General features: G+C 43.2%; 1 protein-coding gene across 1 annotated transcript in view; it reads left to right on the top strand.

Annotated features, from left to right (window-relative positions):
- The window catches only part of PHLPP1 (PH domain and leucine rich repeat protein phosphatase 1), a gene marked incomplete at its 5' end in the record, with an annotated part of 143,494 nt that extends 125,200 nt beyond the window's left edge, over positions 1 to 18,294 (top strand). The window contains 7 exons of the mRNA XM_082015441.1: positions 1,487 to 1,687; positions 2,681 to 2,843; positions 7,611 to 7,741; positions 11,289 to 11,393; positions 12,336 to 12,530; positions 14,736 to 14,964; positions 16,877 to 18,294. Coding sequence (XP_081871567.1) covers positions 1,487 to 1,687; positions 2,681 to 2,843; positions 7,611 to 7,741; positions 11,289 to 11,393; positions 12,336 to 12,530; positions 14,736 to 14,964; positions 16,877 to 17,998 — 2,146 coding nt within the window. The 3' untranslated portion in view covers positions 17,999 to 18,294. The remainder of the gene's footprint in view (positions 1 to 1,486; positions 1,688 to 2,680; positions 2,844 to 7,610; positions 7,742 to 11,288; positions 11,394 to 12,335; positions 12,531 to 14,735; positions 14,965 to 16,876) is intronic.
- Between the last annotated feature and the right edge of the window lie 6,937 nt (positions 18,295 to 25,231).

A 25,231-nucleotide genomic window follows, 5' to 3' on the forward strand; every position in this document is an offset into this window, starting at 1 on the left:
ATGTCTGACCCATATTTGCTGCTGAACAAGTTTCAAACAGCTGTAACTCTTGAAAATCTGTTTCATTCATTAATAGACCTTAAAGGTCAGCGTGGATTCCTGTGTGCATGGGAGAAGCTATCCCCATATATATTTTATTTAAAAGCAATATTTTATCACTTTCTCTTCAGATGGATGACAGGAGTGCACCTACTTTTCATGTTCTGGTCAGTGGCTTTATAGTCTTCAGATAGCTTATTTCTGAGTCTTGTTTCTTCAATGCAACTTTGCCCATGGCAGTTGCCCCTTCCTGTTAGTTGGTAGGACCAGTGCAGCCTGGTTTGAACGTGGTCACTGCAGACTGGCAGGCACACACTTGATTCTGTATCGCAAGTTCTCTAAGGCAGCCTTTTCTGAAAAGGGGAGGAAGGAAGAGAGAGGTCTTATTTCTGTTGAAAAGGCATGGTCATACCGGAGTTGGTTACTAAAGGATAAATAGCCTTATTTTTTCTATTTATTTGGAATTGATTGTGTGGAGATGCCTACAGTGTGTATTCCTCCAGTTCTGCCATTATCACCAAACTTGCCTAGGGAAACATGAATCCTCTGCCCACAGAACTTGACTGGTAGGGGTGGGCAGTGCCTGTACCTCAACAGATCTTGTTCCCATCCTGGAAAAAGTCCTTTGAGCGAGAAAGAAACTTCATTTCTGTGCTTGCTGCTTGTGGTGGGACTGCAGAAAATACTGACAAGGGCTTCTGCTACTTTGGGGAGTAGGGGAAGGACACTTAGGAACTCCGCAGAGATCTGACTGTCTTACTGCATACATCAGCAAGCAAGTATATACCTTCTTAAATTTACTTTACTGTTAGCACTGTCTCTCTTTAAAATCTAAAAGGCAAATTACTGCTTGGTCTCAGGTGTTTTTGTGATTGGTGTATCTTTAGTTATCCAAATATTCAAAGAGTACTTTTTCATATTTTGTAGCTGCTTTCAGGCCTGCGGGTTTAAACAAAGTACTGTCTGCACCCTGGCCAGTATTTAAAGTACTGAAAAATTGGCTGGCTTTTTTACCGATGATGACTTCTGGTCCCTTGAAGGGCAGCTATACTCTCATGGTTCATTGGTGATGAATTCAGAATTCATTTTTATGTAAAATGAATATGGAAATTATGTGGTTTGTTATTGCTCTTACCTGCAGGTACATACATCTGTAGTAATGTTGGAGGTACTGAGGTCTTGATAGAGGGACAGAGGCATTTTGATGTACTCATTTTGCTAATGTTTTGTTTGTACAAATGTGTTCATTTAAAAACATGATCAGAAGTTTTGTTCATATAATGCTAGACTTCTGGTCTTTCTCTCCATCATTGTGAACTTGTTGCTTTTGACCTTTGCTTTATAACTATTTTGACTTAACCCTTAAAAATAGAGATTTTTATTTATGCTTCTAGACAAAACCTGCAGGACGCTTCACTGAACTCCCTTATGCAACTTCTCTTTGCAGCCTGAGATTTCTTAATGCCTCTGCCAACAAACTGGAAATGCTTCCCCCAGCCACTCTTTCTGAAGAAACCCATAGCATCTTGCAGGAGTTGTATTTGACCAATAACAACCTCACAGATAAATGCGTACCCTTGTTAACAGGCCATCCACACCTGAAAATCTTGCACATGGCTTACAATCGCCTACAGAGCTTCCCGGCGAGGTAAGTAGCTGGTTTCGCTGCCTCTGGCCCACCGGTGGGTGGGCATCATGAAACATTTTCATAGCGAGAACTAAATTGCACAGAAATGTGGTGGCACAGGCTGTGTTTTGAATGTAGCGATACTGCAGTGGGTGGATTCACCTGCTATGCCTTCTTGCACGTTGCTACCCTCTCCTGCATTACACAGACAAGTGAGCGCTACGTATTAGTTGGTGTGTTTTGACTGTGCTTGAAACTTTTCAGCTGGACTAATGCAGCATGACCACAGTATGCTTTGGAAGTCAAGTAAGGAGGTCTTCTGTTTTCTCTGGCTTGGTCCCTTTGCTTACACCTGGTGGGCTTCTCCTTATTTGTGAGCATAGCAGTCTGGAAATGTCCTCTGGAAGTGGACTAAACTCCACTAGGGAAAAATCCTCTCACTCTAGAAGAAGATTCTGCCTTGGCAGCAATTTCTGTACTTTCAATTCACTCTGCTTTAATCAGAAATCTTTCAAGTGTAAGATGTGCTGTAAAGCTGATGGGGTGCAACCTTGGAAAAGAGAAGCCAATAAATAAATGAAGAGACATCTTTGTCCTTGTGTGATGTTCTGAGCAGCTGGGCTTCAGTGGCAAGGGGGAGGGAAGGAGAGGAATCAGGGGGAATGGCTGAGTAGGATGGTAGAAGGTAGAGGGGAAAATTTGGAATAAAGTGAGAAGCTAGGGTTGAAAGAAAGGAAGACGAAGAGTGAAAGTGAGCTGGTGAGCAGGGGGAACATAAACAAAATAAGTAATTTGAAAAGTATCAACAAAACATTGACAGAAGCAGCACACGTTTTGTTCCACAACTCTGTTAGCATCTGATGTGAGGAGAGGTGACAGGCACTGCTGTGAACAAGGATCAAAGTCTGTGGTTTTATTTTCTTAAAATAATGAAAACCACTGCTCTTATCACCACTTCAAAATAATATATGCACATCTATTAAAAGAAAAATTCTCAAACTCTTGTTTTCATAGCAAAATGGCCAAGCTGGAAGAGTTGGAGGAAATTGATATTAGTGGGAATAAACTGAAAGCCATTCCAACAACCATCATGAACTGCAGACGTATGCATACTGTAATTGCTCACTCCAACTGCATCGAAGTCTTCCCAGAAGTCATGCAGCTTTCCGAAATAAAGGTAAGGAATGAATGTGCTTTCAAAGAAGTAAATATAATATGACTTTACCAATTCTGTTCTCCCCTCAGGTCTCTCACTGCTACAGGATAGTATATTCAGAGAAATTACAGAGATCTGACAACTGCGTTCTCCTCTGAGGTCATAATGCAAAATACTCGCCCCTGTGCTGCCTCAGAGTGGAATGGAAGAACAGCCTCAAAATCTGATTCTATGCTTACCTTCACTAGATCCTATCTTCTTTGCCGAATAAGTGTTAATTGTCTTCTTGTGACAGTCCATTATGATATGACTTCAACATTTGGCAAGAGCTACGTGTAATTGATTCTTGCTGCCTTGGCAATTGGTTGGTTGTGTAGGAATGGACTTTGTTTAGAACGCGTGTTAAAAACCGCTGAAGCTGCAAAATAGGATAGGCCTTGGGGACAGCGATAAATTCCAGGAGCGCAGGATTTGAGTATTTAGGCAAGCTACTTTAATTTTCATAATTGCAGTCATATTTTGCACAACCGGAGGAATGTTCAATCTGTCTCTTGTTTTTGTTTCCAGAAGTAATTCTACACTTCTCCTGACTCTTCTTTTTGTGGGACGCATTCTTTGCTTGACCACACAGAAGAGCACTGCTGCTTACCTTTTGTGAATTGAGCTCCTGCTTCTCGCCTGGCTATAGTGCAGAGTATTTCGCCCTGCGTGCTGTTTCCGCTGGCCAGAGCTGGGAGGCTGTTAACTCACAGCATACAAATCTTGTGATATGGCAGAAAATCTGTCGTTCTCCGAGGCTGAGAACTGATTACCTATTCATGGACTCAAAACAACTTAAGTGTCCTTCGGGTGCTCTGTGAAGTCAAAAGGCCAAGTTCCCAGACTGCTGTGTGTGCCTCAGTGTCTGGGGTCAGGCAAAGCAGCAGGAGCAATAATTCTGTTGGACAGCAAGTACATGTAAAGATGAGCTTTGTGGTTTCAGCCAGGAAATCTCAAACAAACTTGTGGGTTTTTGAATACTCCTCCCTCTTAGGAACAATGGCCAAAGGAAGTGGAGGACCATTTAGAATCAGTCAGAAGCAAAGCCTTTTTTCTTAGAGGAAGAATTGGGGTGGGGGAACGAGGCTCTGTGGAGTAAACACTTCTTTAAAAATATGAGGATGGCATTAACCAAAAAAAAAAAAAAAAAAAAAAGGTAATGTAAACATGCTGGTAGGGAACAATCAACTTTTTTCTTCTTGTTCATGCATTTTGGGGAAAGCTGAATGTTTTATAAGAGCATGAGTATTTAAAGTGCTACTCTGCCACAACACTTAGCAGAAAAACGCTCTTGGAAGACCTGGCAGTTTCTTCCTGCTGGTTCCTTACAGTTCTTTTTTAGTTCTCTTTAGCATAAAAAAAGAGGCATGGACGTCACTAACTGTTTTGGGACTGTAGGGATAGCGTGCATGACAGCATCTAAGAGGGCGCGGTGCTCTAGGACTCCACCTTTGTGGAAGGAAAATGCCTGGTTAGTACTCAATGCCTGGTTTTGATTTATGTGAGATGAGTTCATATAGTTGCCAGGTGGGAACGTGCCTTGTTGGGCATAGGGGTTCTTCTGGCCTCTTGGTGATATCTCTAGGTCAGGGTTGGTGTTTGTCAGTTTGGAGCTCAAGCTTGTGCTGCCTGCCTGTAATCCATTACTTAGCTTAACCAGAGCTCCTCCTTCTAGGTATGTGAGAGCATTCAAAACGTGCCAAAATAAGTTCAGAATTTATTGCTTAAGTATGGATTTGTGAAATAAGCTTGCTTGTAGCAAAGCACAAAGTTGTATAGTCTCATGTCACCTCTGTGATTATATCATATTTGATAGCTAATTTTAACTGAGATGACATTCAAATGCTCTAAATTTCTTGGGAAGTTCTGTTACCTGAGGTAATGGCTGCTTTGCTTTTGTATTTAATTAGCCTGAAAGGCTGACATGTTATGTTTTTGGAGTCAGTGATACTGGAACAGTTAGTAGCAGCAGTTACTATGCCATCTGAAATAATTTCAGAAGGAAAGCTAGTATAAATGATGATGCTTTTACACTTGCAGTAACTCCAGGATTTCCAAACACAAGGTCATTTTAGTGATACAATTTTTTCTAAGACTTTTTTTACACACTACAGTCAAGGCTACAGAAGTTAGCTCTTGTCCTCTTGTTAAAGAGTCTGGTGGATGCCTCTGAGGTATCTTACACAATACACTTTTTAGAGTCTTTATTGTATTTTATGACATTTATGCTGTCAGAGTTAGGTTTATCTGTGCAGACTGAAATGTCTTCTGTAAATGGCCGAGCAGCTGGAAGCACACACACCTGAATCGACGCCCCAGCAGACTCTTCTTTACAGCTGTTGTTTAACTTCAATTTGCTTGCCTTACAAAATAAAAAAGGGCACTTTTTTGGTTGTTATCCAGTGTCTTTCACAGTCAAACAGTTGAGTAGTCCTTACTGCTTGAGCAGACCTCAGTGACCCAGGCTTGCTCTTCTCACCTGGGACCTGGCTTTACTTCATTATCCAGTTTTTGTTGACTGGTGAGTTGCTTCTCTTTTTGTGGTTGCCTTGCTGGGCTGCTGTGGTGAGGGTAATATGGAGGTTTCTTGTTGCAGTTTTGGGTCAAGCTTGTCTTTCACAGAAGAATTACCTTGAGATACAAAATAAGTGGAGATCTACTAGTAGTAGCATCTTAAAGATGAACCTCTCAATCTTTGGTAGTTTTTCTTCTAGTTAAGATTAGATGGCTAGTGTCAGTATGGCCACCTTCAGTCACAACTGGAGATAACTCAGGTCCCTTCCAGCCTTGAACAAAACAGTTACAAAGCTGTAAATGCAGCGTAAGCAAATGCTGAATATTAAATCCTGTCTTCCAGTTGGCCTGTCCAGTGCAAAATCCTGTGTGCAGTTGCAGGAGTTGTTCTTCTGGTGCTGCATACATGGGCCTAAACCAGCTTGCATTAAAATAATGCATGAGGAAATTTGGATCAGTTAGGAAATACGCTTTCCTGCTTGCCTGGGGAGCAGAATAAGGGCTAAATTTAACATAGATAGGCAGAAAGTCCCTCTTAGCCTACTCTTCAAACAGTACAAATAAAATCTAAGAAATCCTAACCTGATAAATAAGCTGTCTTCACTAGTGCCTAGGGACCAAGGGATCTGCTATAGAGTGTTGCTACCTTTGGTGTATTGGGCATTTAATGAGAACAATGAAATTACTTTACCGATTTTTGTACTTGTTATTCCAGCATGCTCCTCCATGAAATTTGTAATGGCATTGAGGTGTTGAACACAGCAAGGCTTGCTGGCAGCTTCTTTAATCTGCAAAGTAATTACTGGCTCTCTGGAAGCAGCGAAGAGTTGCGCAGAGGAAAAAAGCTCGCTGGAATAACTGTTCTGTTAAGCTGTCTACTATTTTGTTTGCGTGACAGATTTAAACTCTGATTTCCTTATCAGGCTTAGATAACGTCAGCAGTTTGTTCCTCACAGATAATAAGGCCTCCATATTAGACGACCTCAGGATTCAAGATTTGGGTCAGAAATTTGTTATTTCCATTGCATGTATTTAATAGTGTTAGGAGGTTTTTCTTTTCCAGATTTTAGTAGGTTATCTTACACCTTCCAGATCAGCACCCAATTTCTTAGAATATACTTATGAAAACGAAAGTGTCTCGCTTGTATCAATGGAAATAATGTAATGGTCAAACTATGCAGCTAGGAGAAGCTTCCCACCCGCCCCTTTGAGCTTTCTGTTTTATTAAAAGCTTTTTAAGTCTTTCTGTTTTTGCAGGTTGAAAGTAGTAAATGGTCTTTGTGAAAGATTTGGGTAGTTCTTCTATCCTTTGTTAAATAACAGCCTGCTCTGTCCTCTCAAACTTTTTTTTTTTTGACCATTTGTGGTGCATGCTACACTGGTGGTCCTGTAATAGGGGTTGGAGAGCTGGTTTGCTCTAAAATGCCGTATTTTTCCCTGTGTATTGACTCTCATCTGGATATGCAGCTTTAAGCGATGTTTGTTTGGGTATTTTGTCATTCTAGTGCACTTGTTTTAGCCAATTTGCGCTTAGCTGGTAGATAGCCAGCAAGTTTCTCTGCTGTTTTGTATCCTATTTTTTCTGAAATATTTAAGCTTTAATTTTTTTTCCACTCATTTTATTGACTTCATATTTTAATATGAATCCATCTAAGATGACACGAATTAAAACCATGTTTAAAACTGCTCCAGTATTTTTCTTTTCTGCTCTACTCCTTCCCTCCACACGCATTCATAACCCTGCTTATTTTAATATCCCTCAGTAAATATTGAATTCCTGAAAGCCCGCTCATACTCATGTTGGTTTAAACTGACTTTGGAGGAGGGACTGCTATGCCAGTGGCTTAGAAGCCCCCAACTGTATTTATCTCCATTTCCTTTATCTATTAAAAGGCTGGTTTCATCAGTAACATTTTTTCTTAAATACTTGAAAATACACTGACCATCTTTGTTGCTGCGAAGAGCAGATAAAACTTAGTAATTCTGTAACGAGATGGTGCCTGGCCAGGGATGGAACTGTAGGAAACATATTTCTAGGTGTCCCAGACATCTGGTGAGATGGCTAAATGCCATATGAATTTCTTTTGTAAGAACCACTTACTTAAATGAATGGTCTTAGGTCTCAGTTCCAGCCTTTATTGTTCATGAAACATGCATTACTACATTTAATCAAAATCTGTATAATCTTGATGACAGATGAATTCTGTTGCTTATTTGGCTGCTTTCCTTTTTCAGTGCGTGGACCTAAGCTGCAATGAACTGAGTGAAGTGACATTGCCTGAAAACCTGCCTCCAAAACTACAAGAGCTGGACCTGACTGGAAATCCCAGATTAGCCTTGGATCACAAAACCCTAGAGCTGCTGAAGTAAGTTACCTTACAGAGTGGGGAGGGGGCAGAACGACTCCTGTCAGTAGGATGTGACAAAACCACAATACACAGAAGTGTAAATCTCTTTTAAGGAGTATGGCTCCCTGTGGTCGGTGGATCAGAAAGTAACAGATTCTTTGGACAGGTCAGAAATTGATGCTTCATTGAAGGCGATGACTTTACCCACTTCAGTGCCATTGCTTTCACCCGTAACTCCTGAAGGGGTCTGCTAGTCTGGTATAACCACTATTGGGCCAGTTTACTTCTGACATTAGATTTAAGAAAAACCCTTATTTTATTCCACCATTGATATGCCACTAGCTGCTTACTACAATTCTTGCTCACATTTATCTGCTTGGGTCTGTCTTCACTGTTGTGCTGCTTTTTACCTCTTCACATACTATTTCTTGTTACCCTTCATACCCTTTTGTCCTAGAACTCTGGGTTTTTTTGTCATGTTTAAACCTCTCCTGAAGACTCTCATCTCCCACTTCGCTTGCAGCAAAGCTAGTTCCCTTGCTTTGGGACTCTCTGTTTCCTTCCTGCCTACTTGTTTATTTTCCTGCCTTGGGACTTAAGCGTCATCCATAAGTGAAATTCGCCAAGTGCCTTGTGCCTCCTTCTGCAGTGTTGGGAAACTGTTGCACTAAACCAGATCATCTGTGAACAGTGGTGCAGCCTTGAGCTTCTCTTATGTCCTGAAGGGAACTGCACCAGCTCCAAGTTTCCATCTAAGTCTCTTTGATCCTTAAATATTGAATTATTCCAAGGAGAGTTGATTTACTTTTAAGGATTGAGCAGTTGCTTCATGTTGTTTGCTTTTAAATGGTTAAGAACAGACACTGGAGTAGTAAGCTTCATCTGTTGTGCAAGCAAGGAAAACTTACAGTCTGAGTTTGCTTTTAGCTTGAATCAGTGGATTTTATCAAATTTAAATGGAAATTTGAATAATGGTGAGTCTTCACAGATAAAAACAAGAGTCCATGTTCTGCAGCAGACAGGGTGTTCCTCTATTTTAAGAGCTGCTTTATTGTATACAGGAAACCTCCTGAAGAAGCAGTGTGCAATGTTGCTCTAGTCGTTGGGGGGTGTGGGGGGGGAATACATATATTACAAAGCTAATTTAATTGTCTCAACTTAAAGTGAAAGATCAGCTTTTCTGGTGTATAATCCAGCAGACAAGATGGGCAAGCCGGTCTCTTGCCACTTCAGTATTCTGGCATCATGCCCTATAGCAGTATTGTACAAATTTAAGTTCGAAGTAGTAGAAGAGTAGTGTGGCCCAGGTACATGCCGTCTTTTCACTGGCATATGAATTGTCTTTAATTCACCGAAAACTTTTTTCATCTTCTGTGTGCGTTTTGGTTGTTTGGGGGTTTTTTTTAAATAAATTATTCTGAAGACCTTGGGTCTATTCCGTAATATTCATTAGTTGCAGTCAGGTGTTTCAGGCCTCCTGAGGGGCTTCTCCAGTGTCTGTACTGATACACTACACTGACTTCTACAGTATAGTGCTATAATTGACTGAGGGAGGAGGTGCTCCTTTCACTTGTCTTTTGTGGCAGGCACAAAAATACTCGTGCACTTGGTACTTTTTATATCTTCCTTCTGCATGTGAAGGGCAGCTCTCTATCTGTGCCCTGGCAGGATTCAAGCAGGCAGTAGGTTAATATGTATTCTCGGTGCTGGTGAGAAGAGTCCTGTCATGCATGCTTGCCTTTTTTAATATGTATGGAAATCTTAAAGGAGGCTTGCATGCTTAGGAGGATGTTGCCAAGTGATTTAAATGAAAAAGAGGGTAAAAAAAAAAAAAGATACTGCTACTCGGATTTTTAGGAAGGAGCATCTAGTTCAATTGTAACAGTCATTTTAAATTAGAGGGAAAATAAACCATACTGTCCAGAAGCCTTAGCCCATATTCCCTGCATAGGATGTGCTGCTGGATATCATTCCTTTCCAGGCACATGGTCTATTTGTAGTGGTGCCACTGAGGAAGCTGAAAGCAATGCATTGAGGTAGCTTTTTTCACCACTGCTGGGAAGCCTTGAGACAACTCTGGGTCCTTGACCTGCCCAGGAACCAGGGTTCAGTCAACCCAGTTAAAAAAGAAACAAACAGAAAAACCTTTTTTTGATCCTAGTTCCTCTGCCCTGGATGCTAAGAGCCTTGTTTGAGAAGTCTGCAAAGAAAGTGCGTTTGCTCGTCTGTGTAGTGTTTTGCAGGTGCAGACCGAATTAAAATCTCTTCTATTTTAGAAGAGATCCAGGTTTGCAGTTTGATTTGGGGTCAGATAATCTTTTCTAATGCTCGTGGCGAGATGTTTCCCTCCTGTTTGTCACACAGAGGGCTGCAAAACCAAGGTCAGCAGCCTTGGTGTGCTGACCACTGGCTGTTAACCAGTGGTTTTAGCATTATTTATGTAATTTGTTTGCTTTGAATCTGCCATTACTGATGTACACCTTGACTATTAGCGTAAAAAGACATCGAACTGGATGCGACAGTACTTCAGGTTAGTTGAGGAAGACTGTGCAATGCTGAATAGATTTTTCCGTGTGTTCAGGTCAGGTGGGGGTTTGGATAGAGGAAAATGAATGCTCGGAGTGAACAGTTAGACCTTTCTGCTTGTGTCCTTTTATGATTCATTTGGTTCATGAAAGGTTCGGGTGCCTTTGAAGTGTCTGCAGCATGCGGGGAGCTCGCTTTCCCTGCCTTTGGAAGAGAGCAGGGGGGAGGTCATCTCTCCCCAGCAAAGCAGGGCTGTGAAGAGAAGGATATAAACAGGGAGGGCTGGGCCCTTTTTAAGTCTACTATGCTGTGTGAGATATTTGAAATTCAGGCAAAAGGCTATGTTGGTAGTAAATTGGAGGGTAGAGGATCAAGGGCCTAAGTAAAAATTGGACTGCACAATGGGGGAAGGCAGCAGGGCTGTGCCCGCTGTCAGGATCGCAGGCTGGCTCTTGCAGGTTGCTGCAGGACCAGGATGGAGCAAATTTCTGTTTTGTGGGCATTTTCATGGAAGGCCGTTACTACACATTGCTGTTTCTAAAGAATGCCACACACACACCCCCCTTTTTTTTTTTCTTTTCATTTAGGTGATGGTGTGGGTCATGCAGGAGGTTTCATTTGAGTACAATGAAAAGAGCCCAGAGACTTGTTAAAATGGGTGGGAGAGATGTATAAGTTAAAAAATCACTCCCCTGTACTGCCTTTCATCAAGCTAGTGACAAATGTGCCTCGTGTTCCTGCTGGGCCAGGTTTGAAACAAATAGCCCAGGGGTGAGGGCAGGGAAAGAAGAGCCACCTAAGCAAAATAGCACCGCTGACACCATCATACAGGTTCAGTTATTTACTGCTTTTTTGGTGGTTGTTCTTTGTATGTAGACTTATAAAAGCAACCCCTTTGGATGTCCTGCATCATTTTCTTCTATTAAACGTATTACAAAGAACTGGGAGGGGGGAAAAAATGTGTTATCTTCACATTTTAAGCTGGATCATGTCAGCACTCCAATCCATTGCATCTTTACCCTTTCCTTTCTCCTTGCAGCAATATCCGTTGCTTCAAGATCGACCAGCCCTCGGCCGGTGATGCTTCAGGAGCGCCGGCGGTGTGGAGTCACGGTTACACAGAAGCGTCGGGTGTTAAGAACAAGTACGACCTGGTGTGGTTTGCATTACACGAGCATCCTAGCAGCAGAGCGCCTCTATGCAGATACAAAGAAATCCTTTTTTCAGGGAAAGTTTTGGGGACGTTTTGGGCCTCACAAAGGCAGAGGCCATGCCATGACTCTTTATTTGTATACCGGGCCCCTGCCTGGCTCTCCACTTTGGTCTTTGTTAGGGAAGTTGCTAAGATACCAGTGTAACCGACACATTTTGTCTATGCAAGGCTCCGGTACTTGCAAAAGATCCGAGTGTTTAAAAGCATTTTCCTCTTGGCAAAGCTTCTTTTATCTTCAACCAAAGGATGTTTACCAAGCAAATCGGAGATACTAAAGGAAGAGGCAGAATGGCCAAAACTCTGAATATTCATAGTGCGCGGAGCTCCTGTGACTAAGGCAGCACTTGACAAATAATGTACCAAGAGTCTGCTAGTCTCTGTGTTGCTGGCAATGTGATGAATCTTTCTTTGTTCCTTAAATACCTTTTTAGAAATCTTCTGCTACCTAGGTTTCCGTAGCAAGTGCCAGCAAGCCTTTGCTGACTGTTAACTGATTTAATGCACAACTTTGGTCATTGGTATGTTAAATCACAAGGATTGCTTTTGGAGGAGCAACTGCAGTTTAAACTGATGTTGTTTCAGAGATACTTTTCCCCCTGTTTCTACAAATAAGGGACTTGTTCACATGCTGAAAAGGAGGAAGAATCCTTAGGGCTTGGCTTGAACTTCCACTATAGTTCTCTTCACATCTTAGCACTGTTGATGGGCCTGATTCTTTTCTCCACAGCTCAGAAAGCAGTCCTGAAATGCTTGTGAATAGAGGTGGCTAAAACTAGCTCTCAGACCAGGCTGCATCTGTCTGATCAGAATGACAAGATAGAAACTAGTAGTGGGTAACAACCTTGATGTTCTCCTGCTTTGTTTTTTCACTAGGCTGTGTGTGGCAGCGCTTTCAGCCAATAACTTCTGCGACAACCGGGAGGCTCTTTATGGTGTTTTTGATGGTGACCGCAACGTGGAAGTGCCATATCTGCTGCAGTGCACAATGAGCGACATCTTAGCAGAAGAGCTGCAGAAAACAAAAAATGAGGAGGAATACATGATCAACACTTTCATTGTTATGCAGAGGTGAGTCTTGGACCTGAAGCCTTTTTTACCTTGCGTATGCTCACTGGGCAGCTTGTTCGCTTTCAGGTCAGACTCCTGTTCCTTTCTTGCTTCAAAAAAATGTGAAAGGGGAAAAAAAACCTTGGTATCTGGCTACAGTGTTTTCTTTTATTGCTTGTTCTGGGAATATTGTCCTCTGTTCCTTTCAGGTGTGGGGAGAAAAACCCCAACACCTCTCCACCCAAACAAAAAGAAAAAACCCATCTGCATAGTTACAAAATGCTCATGACTAAGTGGTGGGTGGAGGTTTACTCTTTTCTGGTATCTTCTTTAAGTCTCACGATTCACAATTGGCTGTAACCAAGTCAGTATGAATCTCTTGATCATCTTTTAAACTTCCTGACTATTACTAATTGCAAAGCCTGGGCTGATCCTTTCTGTTTCTCTGTGCCAGTTCAGGTTATTTAAAGCTACACAGATATTTAAAACATGTAGTCTGACTCCTTAGAAGTGTCTATCTCCTGTCATCCCATCGGCCTTAGAATATTATTTGAGCAGGACTCATCCAAAGAGATTGTGATACAATAGCTGTGAGTGTAATAGTAGCTCTGTGTAGTGGTTTGGAAACCTGCGTGCATGCTGTTCTTGACAGAAGAAGAAATTGTGCCTGGGGACACACTGAGCGAAGGAGGAGTATGAAGGGAATTGAACAAAGGAGAACGAAGAGGTCAGGGAAACAAAGGAGAAAGCAAATAAGCAGCTTAGGGACTGAGGAAATGGATCAAGTTAAAAGTATAATTGCTTATTGTTCAATTGCTGTGCCTTTGGAAAGGAAAAATACTGCAGTTCTGATATTGGAAAAGACAGGAAAGCAGTAGGGTGGTATTGAGCCTTACAAACACAAGAAAGAAAACGCTCCCTTCCCATAAAGGCTTATAACAGTGCCTCCGACAGATAGCTGAGAAGGTGGTTGCCATAAACTTAAGATACTAAAAAATAATAACAAATTTGAGTATAGAAAGCACTTACTAAGTGGTTTTGTTTACTACTAATGCAATTTCACAGGAATGTGGCAGTCCTACAAAAAGCTGCCTTTTTGGTCTGAAGTCAAAATAGGCTAACCACTTCTTTGGAGAACCAGAAGTAGTATTCATTCCAGTTGCATTTAACCATTCATTGAGGATTATTACAGATGATATGCAACACTCCTGAAGTGTATTTTTTTTAAATGAAATTTAAAAGGACATTGAAGCTTGGTTGGTTACAAATTTAATTGTGCATTCTTTCCCCAGAATTTTGAATCAAAAGTTCTTGCCAGCTATACCTAGCCTTAATATAAATTTTAGTAACCTCTATAATTAGCTTTCTAATTACTGTAATTCCTAATTGCTATGGGAGAAGGCCCTGATAAACAAGATCCTGGGAAGGATGGATAGTTCTTCACAATCTAGTATTGAAATGCATTTACGTTCTAATGACAGGATTCTGAAAACTGCAGTTTTATCCATAGATCTTTTTTTTCCCCACTATGACTCCTGCTAAAACAGCAGGCTTAAATATTTCTATGAATCTGTTTAACAGGTTAGTAACTGACAGGATAAATGAAAAGTATGCATTCTTACAGAGGAGTTAACAGCCACTGTGCTTTTTTGGTCATCATTTGATACTTTAAGAGCATTATTCTGAAGACATCACAAAACAGTGAACCTCTGCCTTCTGCTTTTGGTCAAAACCAGAGTTTTTACAGTTAGAATTACTATTTTCATAATAAAATGTGTAGCTTCAGAAGTCAAAGAACCAGCTGGATAATATGAACCGCCTTTTTAAGCTCTACCTGTATTCATTTAGTAGTCCTCAGTACTTTTCTAACACTCTGTTTCCCTTGATCTGACCTTTAGAACAAACGACTTCAAGATGTAGAGGAAGAGAGACAACTGTGCAACTCTTAAAAGTGCAAAGATTTTCTGTTGTTGTTGTTCTAAAATTGAGCAGACTTGAGTATCTGCATATGTGTAAATAACACACTGCCCGAGAGTTGCATGTGATTTCTCTGCAGTCCTGCTGTAGTGTCACAGTCTTCAGTGGAGACTTTTGTTTCTGTCACAGTGATCCAATAGAGTCAGTGCCCTGAGTGCTTGTGGTTGCAGAACAGCGGCTGCTTCTCCATAGTACCCATAACACTTGTTTTCCAATTAAAGAACAATCACCGTTTTGTTTAAATTCCAGGAAACTTGGAACAGCTGGACAAAAACTTGGAGGCTCTGCTGTCCTTTGCCATATAAAACATGATCCCATGGACCCTGGTGGATGCTTCACGCTAACCTCAGCAAACGTGGGGAAGTGCCAAACTGTTCTCTGCCGGAATGGGAAACCTCTGCCTTTGTCCAGGTGTTACATGATGAGCTGTGAAGAAGAACTGAAGAGGATTAAACAGCATAAGGCCATTATCACAGAGGTTAGAGAACAGTTTGGGACTGTTGCAACTTGCAGCTTCCTCGGAGAGTATTTATACAACAATGCATGAAATTACATGTCAATTTTAGTAACCTCTAAGAGGTAGTGTTAATGGTATGGGTTCCACAGTTGCACTTTTCCCTTCAGGGTGATTCATATCATGCAATCACATTGCTTTTCCATTCCATTGCTGTGCTGGATTTTGGTTAGCTTCAGAGAGTGAGCAACCGTGAGCATGTTGCATTGAAACAGGAAAGCAGACACCCTCCTCCTAAAGGGGAGAGGAATGGCCGTGTTGGAGCTGTCACGAAGAGCCTCACCAATCAAAAAGGATGAGAGGGCAGAGCACCTGGAGCAATGTCATCCTTCCCCTAGGAGATTCGTTGCTCCTGGCAGGCTGACTTCGCTGTCTGAGCTCCTATGTTCCCAGAGCTGGCCTTTGACAGACAGCTCTTGAGGAGAGCAGTTGCCCAAAAGGAAAATCCATCCTGTGCTCAGGAGATGAGAGAGGAGAATCCTCATGAGAGAAGAGAAAACTGTTTATTCCTTTCTTACATGCTTGAATCCACTATTGTCAATTTTGCTTTGCCTTGTGTGACACATGCATAGGAGTAGGTAAATAGTGAATCCTCCTAAGGGTGGAGGAAAGCGCAGAAAACACTGCTGTATGCCTATGAGCAGGGTGTGTATCTGTGTGTAGGGGGGTGATAAGTCATGTGCCTATTGATCTTGCCAGGGAAAGATGATGTCTGGGATCTCAAATGTGACAAGTTGGAAAGGAGTCACTCCAACGTAGTGTGCCTCACCGAGGCACGCTCATTGTGGTGTTCGTAGAGGAAAAGGGAAATTTCTGTGCTGAATCTTAAGATGACTCACTGATTTCATGCACGTTGATGGCTTATCACTGCTGTCAGCCTTCTAATGGGGAAGTTAACAAGCCAACAAGGATTTTGTTTTTTTTTTTCTTCTGAGTGGTTTTAAAGGGGAAGCTTTTTTTAGTCTTGGTTCACTTTTCTGTGGTTATGTGCTTTATAATAACCACTGCAGTCATCAGCTGGACCAAATGAGTGTAAATCCTCACCTTTGTTGTTCCCAAACACCCAGGGTGCAACTATACCCAGCAGGCTGACAGATAGCCAGGCTTGCTGTTTCAGACACTTGCTCTGCTTTTTCTGGCAGCTTGGATTCTGACCAGGACAGGATCCTGGGATTTGGATGTGCATGGGATCTAATTCTCAAATACGTCCACTTTTACTGACGTTTTCCCTTCAGATATTATTCCACCTCCCCTTGGAAATGTCCTATCTAAGTGGAACATAGTAAATAATTGGGCCATGTAAAATAATTCACTACAGCTCAGCTGAGAAATGCAGACTTGCTCTGCTGCATTTGACTTGCAGGCTTCATTTAGTCTTCTTTTTTTAAAATGAACTTTTGTTTCCAAAGTGATGAGCCAAAATGAAACCTACTATTGTTACAGCTGCAAGAGAAGAGTCATAACTGAATGACCTGCCCCTATATCAAATGGAGCTGTGTGTGGCTTGCCGTGTATAAAGCCAGATACCGTGGGTGGAGGAGGGATAAGTCTGACTCACTGGTAAAACATTAGCCCAGTTGGCTCTGGCAGCTGCAGGAGCAGAATAGATGGCTCTTTGTTGCAGACTTCTGCTTTGTTGGTCTGTGCATAGGTGATGCTGATGACAGATCAGTAGGTGTAGGAAGCGTAGCGCAGGATTGCAAACCAGCCATTCCTGTGCTCTAATCCCAGCTCTGTCACCTCCTTGCAAGCCACTTCGCTTTTCCGTCGTCTTGTCTGTAAATGGCAGTGTTGGGGGTATGTTGGTGCAAGGAGGTGCAGGTGCTGTGTATCCTTGTCTGCTTTGTTTCCAATTTCCTGTCCTTTCTGATTTCAGGATGGCAAAGTGAATGGTGTGACGGATTCAACAAGAATCTTGGGGTACACCTTCCTTCACCCAAGTGTTGTGCCGCGTCCTCACGTCCAGTCCATCACCTTAACTCCGCAAGATGAGCTCTTCATTCTGGGGAGCAAGGGGCTGTGGGACAGCCTCTCGATGGATGAAGCAGTGGAGGCAGTCAGAAATGTGCCTGATGCGCTGGCAGCCGCGAAGAAGCTTTGCACTTTGGCCCAGAGTTATGGCTGCAACGACAGTATCAGCGCTGTCGTGGTTCAGCTCAACGTGACGGAGGACAGCTTCTGCTGCTGTGAACTTAATGGGGTCCCACCCCCCAGCCCAGGCATTTTCCCCCAGTCTGTCAATGTGGTCATCAAGGACAGGCCAACAGATGCGCTTGGGATGCCGTCTTCAAGCAGCGGCATGGCTTCGGAGATCAGCAGTGAGATCTCCACCTCTGAAATGAGCAGTGAGGTGGGGTCCACGGCCTCCGATGAGCCTCCCCAGGTAGCCATGAACGAGAACAGCCCAGCCTACCCTGGGGAGCAGCGCTGCATGCTGCACCCTGTCTGCCTGTCCAACTCTTTCCAACGGCAGCTCTCCAGCGCCACCTTCTCCAGCGCCTTCTCTGACAACGGCCTTGACAGTGACGATGAGGAACCGATTGAGGGGGTGTTCACCAACGGCAGCCGCGTGGAAGTGGAGGTGGACATCCACTGCAGCCGAGCGAAGGAGAAGCAGCTTCTCCATGTGCCGGTGGAAGCCAGCGACGAAGGTATCGTCATCAGTGCCAATGAAGACGAGCCCGGCCTTCCCAGGAAAGCTGAATGTTCTGCCATGGGCACAATAGGGCGCCGGCGGGGCAACGGTTCTGTGGCACCCCAGGAGAGGAGCCATAACTTGATTGAAGTTGCAACAGATGCGCCACTCAGAAAAACAGGAGGCTACTTTGCTGCTCCAGCACAGCCCGATCCCGACGACCAGTTCATCATCCCACCAGAGCTTGAAGAAGAAGTCAAGGAGATTATGAAGCAGCACCAGGAACAACAGCAGCAGCAACAGCAGCAGCAGCGGCAGTATCCGATGGACCACCTGGCAGACTACTACGATACACCACTATGACCCACTCTATTTAGTGCTCGGAAATAAACTAACAAGCAAGGAGACTTGAGTGCGGGACCCAGTGGGCTCGCATTACAGCAGGGGTTTTCCTTATCCTTTTCCTTTATATACTTCCTTTTCCTTATCCTGCCACTACAGATAACTGCAGCTTTTAAGTTTGTTAGGTTTAATATTCATTGACTTTCTTCTAGAGACGCTTGACCGGTAAAGTTTAAAATAGTTAACCTTCCCTTAACATATCAAATGTAAAAACAAAAAACAACAACAAAAAAAAAAATAAAAAGGTTTAATATATTGCTGAGAAACAGATGATGATGTAATATTTTTTAAAATGGCTTGTTTGTTTTGTTTGAAAAGCAGGGCAGTAGCCAGTGCTAAATGATTTAAGTAATATTGTAATACTGTATTTCTTTGAGAGAAAAGGCTTTTTTTGGTCTTGAAAATGATAGACATTTGTAGTATATGGAGACTAACTCCTAGGAGTTGCTTTACTCTTTCAGGTGACTTAAGTCACTGAGATTCACTAATTTTCTCTGAGAGAACAGTTGATTGGGAAATTCCTGTAAATAGCTCAGTGTTGTATAGTGATGCTTACATGTTTTGTAGCCTTGGCATTAAGGACACAACCTGAAAAACTGACCTTTTTTTTCTTAAGCAACTCTTTGGGCCATGGTCATTGAGCATAACAGACTGAGTGGCTGTGTACAAGTTAGCTAGAGCCGAGATGGTGTAGACCATTTAAAGAAACCCACGTTTTCCTCTGGTCTTTTTCTTTCCTTACTTTTACAGACACGTTTTGTTTGTGTTCCTTACTGCTGCCACAACCAGCATGATTGTATAGAGCTCATTTGCTGTAGAACATTTACATACCAAGAGTTATATTAAAGCCGAATGCACAAATGAACATGTCATAATTTTTGTTATAATAAATATGAAATTTACACCTGATGTCTGCTTTGATGTCTGAATAGCTGAGCAGGAGCTTTCAAACAGTAGCTTGTTGTGGTTCATCAGCATGCTGGTCAGTTTAAACCAAGAAGTGTTCAAACTTCTTCAGCTTGATCACATTTTTACACTAACTGCAGACGCTCATGCGTACTTTTAGAATTTAAAGGCCATGCAAAATGGCCTTTAGAAGATAGGAAACAACTCTGAGGAATTGACCTGTTTCCTTTTTGTTTTTCTCAGTACTAATTCAGCACTATTGATTTGCCCTTTGCCACAGTATTGACAATACCAGAAGACTGAAGAGGAGCGGTCTCTGGCTCTATCCTGCTGGGACCGAGTAACTGAAGACAGAAATGATGAAGGGATAATGCAGGCTAAGAAAAGGGAGAAAGAACTGGATACAGAGAGAAGCGGAAAATATAAGGAGAAGGTGGAAAAGTGAACTCAAGGCTACCTACATAAACTCAGATTTTCTCAAATGTGTTGAATGAACTCATATTCAGTGGTAGTTTGACTTTGGTAGCAAAATGGTGCTTTTTTGTGATTCCTGTGGGAAAGGAGCAACTCCCTTGTTCAATATTGCCTCCAACCAACTGCTCCATTTTACTCATCACTCTTTAAAAAGCTGAATTAGTGTGTGATTCTGACAGTGTTTTGTTCCCACTTGACATTTGGTCTGTATTTTGGGAGAGAGCTGTAGTAACAGGCTGTTGTCCTTATTCTGGTTTAGGGTGAAATAGCCAAGTTAGGACAGGATTGCTGTTAACAAGAGATTTTGAGTCTGTCCTCCTTCAATAATAAAAATAACAGCAGAGGAGCAAACATGAAAATACCTGGTTTGGTGAAAGTTCATGGCACTGTCTACTGTAGATCTAGAAGATTGTACTTCATTCTAATTTGATGTTCAAAAAATCTCTTTCTTAAAGAAAACTCATTAACGTATTTTTTAAAAAGTTAATGGTTTATTGGCTAGTAACCCATAGGTGTTCTCTGCTAAACAGTTTTTGTATTTCAAGTTTTGTTGAATGATTCATCATTTTCCTTGGTGCCCTTGGAAAATGTTACCTTCTTTTCCTTCTGTTCAGATGTCACTTGAGGCTGAAGGTGATAACTAGCAAGGACATGCTACCATGGCCTAGGCAAGTGATTACAAGTTTAGGGTTTCCTGAGCAAGCTGGAAATTCTCTGTACCTTAGGAAAAAAAAATAAGCATTCTCTTCCGCATAGCAGCCACTGCTAGTGGAGGATTAATCTTGCTGCTGTTGCCGTCTGTGGTCTTTATTCATGATAAGGTCCCTCTGGTGTGCTGTACCTGTGGTGCTCCGGAGAGGGGAGCAGAGGTCACAGTAGCGGTGGAAGTGGAACCATTTCACGTGAGCTGAACTTCGGCCCAGCACCAAGAATTGACACTCCCTGCTGTGCCCTTTTCTCGTGTGAATAGGAGTATATGCATGCGGGCTTCATAAGGACTTTCGCTTCCCTTCAGCTGAAGAACAAACTCCAAGAACTTGCCAGCCCCTGTGGCGTTAGCAGCTTACAGGCAGCAATGCGGTTTCTCTCCTTATGCCCTTACCTTGAAGTGTAGATGGTCAAAACTGACAGCCCACCACAGCCTGCCACTTCCAGCATGGTACCTTCTGTAAAGTTCTGGCATTCTGGAGTTGGGGCTTCTGTAGCATCAAAGTGACAGGGTTTTGGCTGAGGAGCTGTACCTTTGGATTTCTGGTCTGCCTGAAGTAGCCATTTGTGGTAGTAGCCTGTCTTAACAAGTCATGATGCGAAGGATTGATGCATTCATAGGGGCAACCTCATTCCTCTACCTGGCTTTCCATAACGTGCTGAACTACATCAGTAGGTTGGATGTCTGGGAGCATCTTTGGAAAACTTAGCATTTACTTTTAAACAAAGGCAAAAAGGGTATTTTGTTCGGGCTTTAAACTGGGACTTGGAAAACAAGGTACAGTTTTTGCATCTTGCGACTTTTGTGAAAGAGGACAGTGATGCCCAGAGAAGGTGATTAGTGTGCTCTTACGTCGTGAGGACTAAAGCTGAAGTTGCTGATTTCATCTAGGTGCATTACTGTCGTATGTGAATTTATGATTATGTGCACGGTATATTTTACACAGTTTTGACCTACTGAGAACTATCGGACTCGAACAGAGAAGTGGATTTGTTTGCAGAACTCGACAGCTGGGCAAAGGTTGAGGTCTAAAACAAAGTGAAGGCTTTCGACTGGGTAAAATGTGGAGCCATAGTACCTTTATAATCAAACCTTTTGTGTCCTTTGAAACTAGCTGATAGCCATGTCTGAGACAAGCAGAAATGCATGAACAGGAGGAGGTAGGTGGCTGGTGGCAGAAAAGAACAACATAATTACATTATTTCCTGGAAGTTAACTTTAAATAGGAAGCTATGATGGTATTGGGAAGTAACAGAGTTGCTTATGCACTTGTATATGCGAGCCTTTTTTTATGGCATAAAAGCTTTTTTCTTGCTTTCTGCCATAGTGCTCTAATGTCATCCGTTTTGTTGTGCGCGAATAACCTGCCGGCATTCTGCTTATGCATTCAGCGCATGGCACCACCATCTTGTTGGTCACCAGTGCCGTGGTGGCATTGCCTTTCTTTGGCTTACTGCTCTGGGATCTATGGACATAGCTCCAGCTATGTCCGTGTAGGTTGTCTCCCTCACTACTTGAGAACGTGCTGCTATGGCAGCACCCTGTACGTTACCCTTTAAGTAGCCTCTTCGTAGCGATCTCAGCTTGATCACTAGCCATCGTGCTTGCAACTCATAGGTGTAATTTTCTAGCAAATTGTACTTACTTGGGGTTTTTTTAAGTATAACTCTGCTGCTTTGGAAAGCACATCTGCGTGGGGGTGGCTGTTAATGAAGTGTCACACACACCTTTGGAGGTAATTTCTGCATCTCTGCTCTAGTCATGGATGATGTCTTTTGGGTTCAGCCTTGCAGGTCTGGGCTTGCAAATGTTTGGTTGGGTGGGTTGGTTGGGATAACCTAGCGAACAGTTTACCGATCTGGGGTGCAGAAGGGCTTGAATTGATTCAAGCAGAGCAGTAAGATTCAAAGGAGTAAACAGAACAGTAACTTCAGCCTGGTCAGCCTGATTTCTCTGGATGCTGCCTGCCATCGATGAAGAGATGAGCTTTTCTAAGAGGAGGAGACTCAAGTCCTAAGCTGAGCAGTTTTCAGCAGTGCTGTAAGGTCAGGTTCCTCAGAGCTTCGGCTGCAAGGGGAGCTGCATGGCCAGAAGTTAGTAAAAATACCTCTTGGGCTCAGCTGGAACATGTTGGTGTCTGTTATATGACTCTACATTTACTTTTTTCTGTTAACCTGTTTCCTGTCCTGCTTTGTTAATTCAGTTGACTTGCTTCAGGGCTAACTTACTGCACTGTTGTTGGATTGATTGATTTGTTTCTTTCCCATTTAATTGTTACCTGCATGCTTGCACTGCTTGCAGTGAGGATTTCATGGAATGTTGCATGAACCCATCGGTTCCTCTTGATCACTTGCCTTTTGGTGAGGGGTACGCTGCGTCCTACGCTGATGATGTAAGTGTTCAAATGCCCTATGTAGTAAGACTGCTATTTCTATGGAAAGACGAAAGTTAAAATTCATCTGCTGCCTGAGAACAAGTAAAACCCTTTGCAGCCATTTCAGTCAAAAGGTGGGAGTGGAAAAACCCTAACTATTTCATAGATGAACAGCAGCCCCAAGGCAGAATCTGTGTGCCATTTATGTAGGACATTGGTGGGGGGAAAAAGTTCCTTGTTTGCTCCAAGTCCCTGGTTTAAATGATTGGTCCCCACTTTTCCCCACACTATTTATATTTCCATTCCTGTTGAGTTCATCAATTCATCCTTTAGACAATCCTTTCTCAGGCTGACAAGCTGGGATTCACCTGTGGTTGACTTGGGTATCTTGTCCTACCTTTTCTCTCCCAGAATGAGCTAAGCTTGCCCTCTGGCTTATGACTGAGGCAGAATCTGAAAACTTACCATCTTTCTCCATATTTTCTTAATATTGTAAACTGCAGTGAGATGCTTAATCTGCAAGAGCTCAGCAGCAGCATGACAGCACCGCAGCGGTGAGGACGCTGCAGCCGTGTAAGCGCAACGTGACAAACCTGGGGCAGGCAGGGCGATCCAGGAGTGGAAGGTCCCCTGAGGCCTTCTGCTGTGGGAGAACCAGAGCGCCTGGTTTCCAGCCAGAGAGCCCGGTTTCCTGCACCTCAGGCTGAGGGGAGAGGCAGAAGTTGGCAGTACAAGGTTGGGAGGTAGTGCCTGCTGGTGGCTCGGGTGTTGCTGGCTCTTGCTGCCCCGTCCCGCATTAGTGTAATTCCAGTGTCCAAACTCTCAATTCCAGTGTCCTGTTGCTTGTCACAGCCCCTGGTGCCTGGTCCATGTTTTCATCTGACCTTGTTCTTCTGTGTCATGTCTCAACTTAAACAACTGAAAAAGGGATCTTTTACCAGGGGTTCTGTGGAATTGCCTTTGGAGGCCTCTGTTTAGGGTATGTAGGTGACTTGGGGGTCCCAGAGGCCAGCAGCAGCCAGGGATGGGAATGTGGAAGCCTTTGTGAGCCCATGGTGTCAGCTGGGCTGCAGCCCTGCAAGGGGAGCCTGGGCACTAGATCCTCTGAGCACAGCAGGCTCTTCTCCCCCCTGACAGATGAAGAACAGCTGCACCAAGAGAAATATGTGTATTTTAACAGTGAAGTTGTCAGTATTGACTCATACAACAGATGGAATTGTTTTGCTAATTAAATGTATGCTGTTGAATGCTTTAAAGAAAATTGGGATGCAGAACTATGAAGGAAGGCTGGTGTAGCTCAAGTATGTGACTGATTTGTGAATAAGATGCTTTTTCATTGTAATCCCTCCTAAGGAGAAAGACGCCAGCTTTTTGTAAAAAAAAAAAAAAAAATTGCAGTAGGTGCACTTGCAGTTAGTACTTATCTTGGTCCTGAAAAACAAAATGTATAAGTAGAATTATAGAATATATAGTGACATATATTGTGCATAGAATATATAGGGAAGTACTCTGCTCAAATGTACTTAAAATTGAGTGGCAAGGGAGAGCAAAAACTGTTGCGTCTTTTCAAAGTGGCCAAAGCTGCCCTCCTGAAGGCAGCAAAGCTCCCCAAAAGCAAGCTTTGTGAGCCCTGTTGACAAGTCACCTGTGGAAGGGTCATGTAACGAGGGGTAAGGAGATTATCCCATTCTGTCATTTCTGTTGGGCAAAATCCGACCACATTGCTATTCAGAGTCAGCTCAGGTACCAGCGAAGCCTTTCCCCGGCATTCTTGGAGTGCCTCAAAATGACAAACGAGATGAGAACTTGGGAAACCGTGTCCACAGTCCATCCTGGCCCCTCTTGAGAAATGGGGATGTGTGGGGAGGGGATCGGTAGCAAGTGACCTTCCCCTCTCCTCTAGGGATCTGTGGCTTGCACTTGTTTGAGCCAGAAGCGATCTCCTTGTGAAGAAGATAAGAAATGGCTTTCAGGCCTCCTGTTCTATTTCTGATTAGGAACTAAGCCTTTGTATTTGGGGTAGAAAAAGGCATATTGCTGCCGTCTCCGCTAATTGAAAACTCCCAGGGCTCCCCCTCGTGTTACTGCAGGACAGGACCAAAATTGCTGCGTCTTCATCCCTGAAGGGTGCCGGGGGAACGAGCGCATCGTACACCCGTGTGCGCACCACCCTGCGAAATCACGCCAGGACACCAGTGCCCCGGGGAAGCCCTCCCGCGGCTGGACGGACGGCAGCAAGGCGGCAACACCGACGGAGCAGGTGGCTGCGTCGTGCAGGCCAAGGACTCCCCCGGACACCGAAGCCTCTCGAGACTTGGAAGCGATTGCTGCAAGTCTAAACCAGGATGGGAGGGCTGAGGGAGCCGGGGAAGCTAGACCTGCTACCGCTCTGGAGAGCGCCTGCAATGCTGCCAGGTGAGAAGATGGTCTTGGCGAGCTCTCAAGTAGCCTTGGCGAACGGGCAATGAGAGCTTGACCACAGCGTGCCTTATTTATTTGGACCAATAAATTGCCTAATCTTCACCATCAGAGCTGATCCACAACAGTGTAAAAATCTGAATCTCCTTCAAGTTGCTCAGGGACATAGGGCCATCTTGTTGGGGAGTTATTTTTGCAGTCTGAAGGAAGGAAAACACCCTTTTTTGCTGTTTGTGCTCCCCCCTATGGCGACTAGGAATGCTAGCTAACCTCTATTTAGAAAGTCTTCAGCTCATTAATTTTCTGTCACCAG

The sequence above is a fragment of the Phaethon aethereus genome (genome assembly GCF_964289735.1).
Source record: "Phaethon aethereus genome assembly, chromosome: 2".
In the NCBI taxonomy this organism is placed as follows: domain Eukaryota; kingdom Metazoa; phylum Chordata; class Aves; order Phaethontiformes; family Phaethontidae; genus Phaethon; species Phaethon aethereus.